The 8,813-nt window shown below is 34.1% G+C and overlaps 1 protein-coding gene across 1 annotated transcript in view; it reads right to left on the reverse strand.

Annotated features, from left to right (window-relative positions):
- LOC117108185 (MORC family CW-type zinc finger protein 3-like) overlaps positions 1-8,813 on the reverse strand; it is a gene marked incomplete in the record, with an annotated part of 34,724 nt that overhangs the window by 3,281 nt on the left and 22,630 nt on the right. Inside the window, 5 exon segments of the mRNA XM_033250148.1 lie at positions 1,379-1,450; positions 4,086-4,140; positions 4,840-4,926; positions 6,233-6,358; positions 7,064-7,174. Coding sequence (XP_033106039.1) covers positions 1,379-1,450; positions 4,086-4,140; positions 4,840-4,926; positions 6,233-6,358; positions 7,064-7,174 — 451 coding nt within the window.

Here is an 8,813-nt window from a genome sequence, read left to right on the forward strand (position 1 = left end):
ATTTAAACGGAACAGTAGAGAAAATCAGATCTGTACCTGTCTCTTATACACATCTAGATGTGTATAAGAGAGAGTATATATATATATATATATATATATATATAAAATTAATAAAAATAAAAATCAGAAAAATGATATAACATAAAGAACTCCAACAAATAATTAATATTATTGTAGAAAACCCTCCAATGGGACATCCTTATTCAGGGGAACCCCCTAAAGCAGGGCACTTGCTGCGTCTGAAAGTTGTCAACCGATGCGATTCTATGGAGAACGCAACGCGACAACGCGCGTGCAACAGATCGTTTTTAATGGCGATCCGTTTAAACTGGTAGCCACAAACATGCAAGCATGATAAGGTAGATATGGTTTGAGGTACTCCTCGCCCAGGGTGCGTTTGATAGAAACACGTCTTCTCAGATAAGAAGGTTTAGTGTACACATCTGGCTTGTGTGCACTATATACAAGAGTAGGGAGTCATGTAATGGTTTTTTTCAGGCGATGTTGTGGAATGATGTGAACGTGAAGTTACTCTCTACGACAGCAAAGTAGTCACTAACCACGCCCATACGCAATTCAGCACAATGACGCTATGAGTTATGGCTTATTCTCCAACCATTACCTTTACCATGGGGAAAGTCTTCTTGGACAAAGATTACATAATAGGCTATCGATTAATAAATAAATCGATCAATCAATCAATCCACCAACTGACATTTTTGTCGATTTTGAGATAATATCATTTGGGAGTATATTAAACACATCTGAATTACCTGTGAAAATGTCAGGTCTCAACAATGAGTTGTTTTGAAGATAGCACCACCTATCTTTAAGCATAAAACTTAAAATCTAGTGATTTACTGAGGTAAAACAATGTACTACAAGATTACGGGGCAAAACAACGTATCTACGATGAAGATATGTTATATTTTGTCTCGGAATGGTATTCAAATTTTTTTTCGAGCTGATGGAGTTTGGCAAGGCGAAATAAACTGGTTATTGGTGTTTTCATAATAATAATCTTAATAGCGTTGTATTAAGCTAGATAATTAATGATTGCCCCTAACATGATAAATTCCAAAAATATGTCACACAAGTTTGCAACAATACCGATCTTGACATGTTTCCAAGGCAAAACAACGCATCTGTGAATATCACTAATAACTTTGCAATTAACAAACGGTTGTAATTTAAATTTTAATATAATCACGTCTACAGATATACAATCCAATTAATTACCAAGTTGCAAACATGCAAACTTTAATTCTATTTTCCCAAAAATGAAAAAGTTACGTTGTTTTGCCAGAGAACAGCCAACCTATCTATCAATCAATCAATCAATCAATCAATCAATCAATCAATCAACTAGTCTACATACCAACTGCGCTTCAAGATTCTTTATCTTCTCCTTCTGCTTCTGCATCTCATTTTTTTGTGCTGCTTCTCTTTTCTGTAACCACAAAATTTTTGTATTACTGTACTTTCAAGAATTAATGGTAAAATTTAACTTTTTTTTCATTTCACATAAAGTTAATATGGTTTATTAAATATTATAATGCTACAAGTGCATAAGAAACGTTAATAGCATTGTTTGTTTCCCGTTTATAAGATTTGTCTTTTCACAGAATTGTTTATATTAAAAAGTGGAATCTTCCTATAGACAAGTGTTATTTATTTATATATCTCATTTTATGGTATTTTATGGAAACAAGAAATCTTCATCGGGGATAACATTATATTTACCAGTTCTTAGATAAAATTAATAGTATTGTTGGCCCCTTCCAAACTGTACCCGTGGAAAACCTTAAATTCAAGATACTGAAGGTTCAAAGCAGATTATAACGGCCAAGGATAAAAGTGGGTTAGTGGCAGCGCCAAAAATTCTTCAACAGGGGAAACCGAAGTCCCCCGACAGGGGTCCAACTTCCACAACGAGTTCCCTGACATAGGATCAAACTTACTTCAGCCCAACTGTATATAAAAAAAGGAGTTTTGGAATAGGTGCCACCGTAGTGCCTGTAAAAATGTAATTTTTCAAGTGTTTCAAGACAAAGTAGTTCTTCCGCAACAGACTGAATTGGATCGGTGTGAAGTACTTACTTAAGCCCTATCCAAACTATTAAATTTTATTTGACAAAAACTTGTGACATGCTTGATTATGGTTATGATGACATGAAATCATGAACATACATGTGGCAAAAGACAAGCCAAGCAAGTCACTCGTATTAATACAGGGTTAAACATTAGACTGAGAGATATATAATGGTGAAAGAATCAATTAAATCTGAAATTTTGTTAAAAAGTTATAGGAGTTTAAACATTCAGCTGTTTAAAGAACAATATTTGAGAAATCAGCCTTCAAAGTTTGTGATTTTTGGCATTTCTCAGACAGAAACCATCACCAAATCATTAAAAATTGTTGTTGTAACATAGAAAATGTGGAAAATATAGCATTATTATATAGATATATAAATGTTAGTTAATGCAATAAAATAGATTTCAACATATCATGATCATATAAAGGTTGTGCAATAAAACAGCTTTCAAAAATGTTAACATTCTTTGAACCAGGGTTTGTTCAAGGTTTATTTATTCAACAAATATAGACAGAGGGCAGCATTAGCTGAAATCTTCATGATTTGCGACGAGCGACTAGTTTGGTTTATTTCTGCCACATATGTAGCTACGCTCTCACTAGCCATTCGCCAACGGCGAACTGAGATATTGTTTGGCAAAGAAAAAATTTGCATCGTTCGCCAGAATGGCGAATGCAAATTTTTATATACTGTAAACAAATTTAATCTTCGTAGCACTAGGCCTAGAACAGGTCCGGTAGCCGTCGGTCCCACATATCGTGAACGATCATTTTTGTTTCATTTGTTCAATCATTAATATTGTTATTATTACCGCCTTTACGACTGGTTACAAATGAATGAGATATAAATAAGCAAGAAATTCATTTACGGAACCGTTTTTGTGAAATTTTATTGGTTTTTAAACTTGGCTAAAGCATTTTCAATTTGGCGAAAAAAATTAAAGACCATTCACGATTTTGGCGAAAGAAAATTTGACCCTAGCGTGAGCATAAATTTGATAGTGTGGAGAGAGCTTCATATTAAACATAGCCTAAAATATTATAGTTGATTCTCATAATATGGTTTGTATATAATTCATATTTTAAAAACAAATGTAGTTCAATGGGAAAACACATGCCAGATAGCATACAAGCAAAAAAACATTCTATTAACACTCTGCCCGCCAAACACGGAGATCTCCGTGTTTGGTAACGCGATGCTTAACCGCCAAACACGGAGATCTCAGTGTTTCAGGTTTTTTTTACAGAATTTGATAGATAGGGTAGTTATCGACATGTACTAACAATTTGAACATTATGTTCGGTCTGGACCGTAAGTAGTAAGACAGCTGGCGCGGTTAGCGTAAACCCGTGACTAGGACAGGAATCTAACCATGCGGATTTTGGCGAAAGTATTAGATGTATAATATATGATTTTTAAAATGTCATAAATCTTTAAATAGTGATGTTTTGTTTTAGCTAGGCCTAGACTAGCCTAGCGATACCATGTAATGTAGCTTTGGTTGAAGTCTCTTTCGGGCGTCAGTGTTTGTTTACATCGAGCGTAGCAAAATCGTGATTATCTCAGCTTTATTGGGCAAAATTGCGTAAATCTCTGAAAGTGAGTCATTTTCATTTTATTGTTACGGGTTATAGATTGTGATTAGAATAAAGTGTTTGGTACCATTGTAAAGCTAAGATGTTTGTGGTTCTTGTAGTATTAATTACATGTCAATCTGATCACATACGCACTCTCAATGAGCTTCGGAAAAGTGTTAAAATTCGCTAAAGTCTGGCGGTGGCTGATACTATTTTTTTAAACACCTGGCGGTCAGAGTGTTAAGTGGAGTTGGATTTGTTGTGCGATGGACGTACTTGTTTTTTGAGTAGTGAGTGACCAGCTTTTACAATTGCGAGTTTTTGTTTTCTGAGTGTTTTTATTAGTTTTTTGATTATTAGTATATTTTATATCAAAAATCTTGGATGTATTTTTTAAAAATCTAATGCTCACCTTTTCTTCTAGCATCCTTAAGGATTCAGTAAGTTTTTTCTTTAGTTTTTTGTCACTAAAAAGTAAAAGATTATCAGTTTCATCAGATATCACATTGCCATTCAAAACTCAACCCACAAATAAAACAATGAATCTTTCCTGTAAATCGCGCACCTTGGATATTGTTGCAAAGTTCACACAATAAAACAGCTTAAACGTACTTAAATGTGTAAATCTTTGTAGATGATGTTTTCACACACAATTGGTATGATTTCATAATTTGTACAATTTCAAGAATTGGTGCAAAATAACTCCTGAGAGTCAACAACAGTGTGATTATCATGGGTGGAAAATTGGCGCATATACTTATTCACTTCACTCGTTGCGCCAAAGAGTTGTCGGTGATGCGATTCTATAAAGAGCGCAACGCGAAAACATGCATGCAATGGATCGCTTTTAATGATGATCCATTCAATGACTGCCGACAATCAGCAGACAGTGTTTAGCACTCACAGAGAGCAGAGTTGGTTTCGTTGAACGACACAGTGAGAGCCCAGCTTAACCTTTGAACTATCTTTGAAGTAAAAACACCACATGCAGCCTCAAGTAACGCATGCATATACTTGTACATCTGTTGAAAAAATTTACTTAAAACTGAATGCTGTCTGAACATGGTTATTGAAAATAGACACCAAATAATACAAGAAATAGTTAGTGACTAAAAAAAGGAAATGAGAAAAATAAAAGTAAATGAAACATTACCAAATCTACTTACGCTTCTTTTTTCTTGTATTTTTTATCGTACGTTGGTCTTGTAAGTTCATCATCAGAGTCTTCCGCTTCTTGTGGAACATTACAATTACTGAAAAAATAGTCAACACACCATTAACACGTTGACTGCCAGACCTTCTTTGAGATTTCTTTCCACGTTCCAGAACAAGCATACATGTACAAACATACTTTTTAAAAATTCTACCTCGTCATATATATCACCAAAATGGTGCGTCTAACAAATTGGCGGGAAACTATTAGAGGACAAGTAAACTTGTCGCCGGCACTCGGACAGCATTTTCTATTTTCTCTACCAAGTTTGAGTTTTCTTGTCCCTTTCTTCCATTTGCCGGTATATGTTCAGAGGGACCCCACTTGTGCAATTGAGTGTACTGCCAGCACGATAACACAACAAACATACATCCGTTATTTGTACGTTATCGTCTAGGTGTATCTGCCCCAAACTACCGGCCGTTATGTCTGTGGTTCTACAATGTATAACAAAGGAGTAATAAAAGCTAGAATGTTTTAAACCCCGATTTTGACAAGTGTAGTCGTCCCTAGCCCCCTCAGCAACACTCAGTGTTAAATCATTGCTAACACATTTAATTTACATTACCAAAGGCTTACGTAGTTTACACAAAAAAAAATATCAAAAGTTATTTGACAAAAACATATGACAATCATAAAATATGGTCATGACAACATTATATCATGACCATATATAGGTAGATCATGACTATATATGGGACAGGGGCCACTCATTCTTGTTTTCCACCTAGTCTAAAGATAATTTCATCGCCCACCTTTTTAACCAACTTTTCCATCCTTAAATTCACTCTTAGAGTTTACAAATGTTAACACCCACCCACCCTTAAAATGTCTATCACACACCTGTAGTTTTCTACAGCTACAACCCTGATAGGAATACAACAGTTTTATGTCAATTGTACACAAAGCTTAAAAATAACTGTATAGTGGAATTATGTATGGTATAGATTCTTCCATGAAAAATAAATAAAAGGTTTTTAACATTAACCATTTGATAAATGATGATGATAAATAAGACTGTTATTCATGCCTACAAATAATTCTGTTTTGTATATTGCAGACTATCTTCTCTAGAAAATGACATGAGACAAAACATTAAAATTGTTAAAAAGTTAAAGATAAAATTTTAGACAAATATGACCTAAGATACTGTAAAATACATTGTAATTTCTTCATTTTATTAACTCTGATTAGATGTTTTATTGTTCCTCTTGTTAATAAATGAATGACTGACATATTGATGGTAATGAAAGGGATCAACTAAACAATTTTAAAATTGATGAAGTAACTGTATTTGTAAGGTTTCAAAATTAAATTGCATTTCAAATTGAAAAGAATGTACTGACTTCTGACTAGTATCTTTGTTCATTGAGCAAAACCAACGTTCAGGCAGTTGGTCGGGATCAACCGAGTCCGGTAACTTGCGCCATTTAGAACATTTATCACACTGAACCCAGGTGTAATCGGGAACGCTATAAAAACAAAGGAACATTGATTAATTGAAATCAACATAAAAAATACAGTATTTATTTATTAATGTCAATACAGTATTTATTACCGTCCAGGCATGCATATGTGATGCTGATATCAAATTCATAGGAAGTTTGTAAACAAGCAAACTTGTACTTCCATTGGTTACATATATATAGTATTGGTCATTCAATTGTGCCTTACTGCTTGAAAACATTTTTGGATAAATATTAAAGCAATACACAAGAACTTTTTTTACCCCCTCCATCAAAAACTGGAAATAATCTAGCTGTTAAATGACTGCGACCTCTCCAAATGATAGAAACATCTGAGGAAGGGCCCGTTTCTACTGCCACAAAGAACTTTCTTAAGAACTTTACTTTCACGTCAGTAGAAATAGGACTTATAAAACTTTAAAGAGGGTTTTTCGAAACTTAAAAGGTCTGATATATAAGAACAAAGCAAAATATAAAGAAAACAATAGAATTAGGGAAGTAGCAAAAGTCATTTTGTACTCTGAACTGCACATGCCTGTATCTAAGGTCAATCGACTGACCTTGATATGGGCATGCGCAGTTCCAACTACAAACTGGTTTATTTAATGCATTGTCTGTGCATAATGCAGCACAACTAGGTAATAAATTTCAAATACAGTATACAGTATTTAGTTTGTGTTTTTTTTAAATAAATAAAAAATAAAAACTCACTCTGCTTTCTTATTCCCCAGAAACTGATTTGAAGAACCAGCAACTGTCCCACTTTCTCTTTTTTCATTCCAGTAGTCATTCAGCTTATCTCCGACAGCCTTAAGGCATCGACTGTAATGGTAAAACTAATTAATTATTTTTACGTTCATCTTTTGACATGTTCCTATCATTGATTGATTGACTTTAGATTGATAGAAAGAATAAAACAAACATGTTAACTGCACAAAGTAGACACAATGTACAGATAGATCATGCCGGCATAATTACCAGTCTATAACCTTTCAAACAGCGCCCCCGTTACCGCAATAATGCCTAACCCTAGTCTGTCTGAAAGGGTCCTAAAGGATGGCGTAATATTGGCGGTTTTAAAAAAAAAGACGGCAAAATTTATGGTCCACATTTTTTGTCAATATGGCCCCTGATCTTGGTTCTGCTTATGTAAGCGCTGTACGTGCATTACACAAGCAGAATATTATTATTTTGGCAAGGGGATTTCTAAGGTCATTTCGGAACCATTTAAGGCGAAGGAGATTGGAATTTTGAGCAGCTGCAAAAGAAAGTGAAAAAATTAAATACCACTGTGCTCAACTGTTTGAACTTTAACCTTGTTTCTTTATGCATAAATGCACACACTGGCTTGATTGCCGCAATATCTAGTTGACACTTTCAGACAGAGCAAGCCATTAACCATTACTGCAATACTGCGGCAATATTACTAGGTTCTCACGGCGGTTTCAATATAGACAATAAATAGTGAGCCCTCTGTTGGTCACTATTATACATTTTAGATATTCTCGTAGTTGGGGGCGCTAACGCGGAAGCGATAATTTCATTATTCTCCATATATGGGTTTTTAAATGACCAACCAACAGGTTTAAAATTAAAAAACATAATGAATATTCATGATATTATCGAAGAAGACATGCTAAACAGTTCCGTAGTATAATATAGGTACGATGTCATGGCTCCTGATTTTACGTGTGAGTATTTGAATTTATTTCATGTTTTTCACCCAAAACTTAAGAAAATCTGGCATGTAAAGTTTACATGGCTATAAATAATTTTTTGAAACATTGCCACTTGCTCCATGTTTAATTTTTTTTAAATTCTTGGTCCTACCTTTTTTCGGCGCCTTGAGACGATTTTATTGTGGAAGGCGCACTACAAATATCCCACCATTACCATTACCATTACCATGTTATTACTATAATATAATATATATAATTCTGCATTATCCTCTAAAAAATCTCTCTGACAACTGTTCCGGTAAAAATTTTATTTAAGTTTAAAAATGACCGTGTCTGGCCTTTAAAATACACGTGTTTACCCTAGGCAGGCCTAGCATGTCTACCCTTTAGACGTTTGGCGTAATAAATAACACGGAAAAGATAACTATATATGTTTTTAAAATATAATTCAAATGTTTCTAGCAGTCTTCCCAAAAATAGCCTACGCTACGGGAGGGTAAGCTGCCGCCTGGGCTTAGGTGAAAGTAAACAATGTTTGGCCCGGAGGGTATTTAAAATTTTAAGTATACGCGGTATGCTCTCACGTGAAAGTAGACCTACGCTAGGCCTAGTCTATTCGCTATAGACATATTTTTAGGATTATTCAGACCCCAAGTTTTATAAAAACAGTTATCTTGTAATTTGAAAATGTCTAAAAATATTTGATTATTTGATTATTCTATTATTATTATTATTATTATTATTATTATTATTATTATTATTATTATTGTTATTGTTATTAT

Source organism: Anneissia japonica, unplaced genomic scaffold (genome assembly GCF_011630105.1).
Source record: "Anneissia japonica isolate Jap-2015-1 unplaced genomic scaffold, ASM1163010v1 scaffold519_len276752_cov174, whole genome shotgun sequence".
In the NCBI taxonomy this organism is placed as follows: Eukaryota; Metazoa; Echinodermata; class Crinoidea; order Comatulida; family Comatulidae; genus Anneissia; species Anneissia japonica.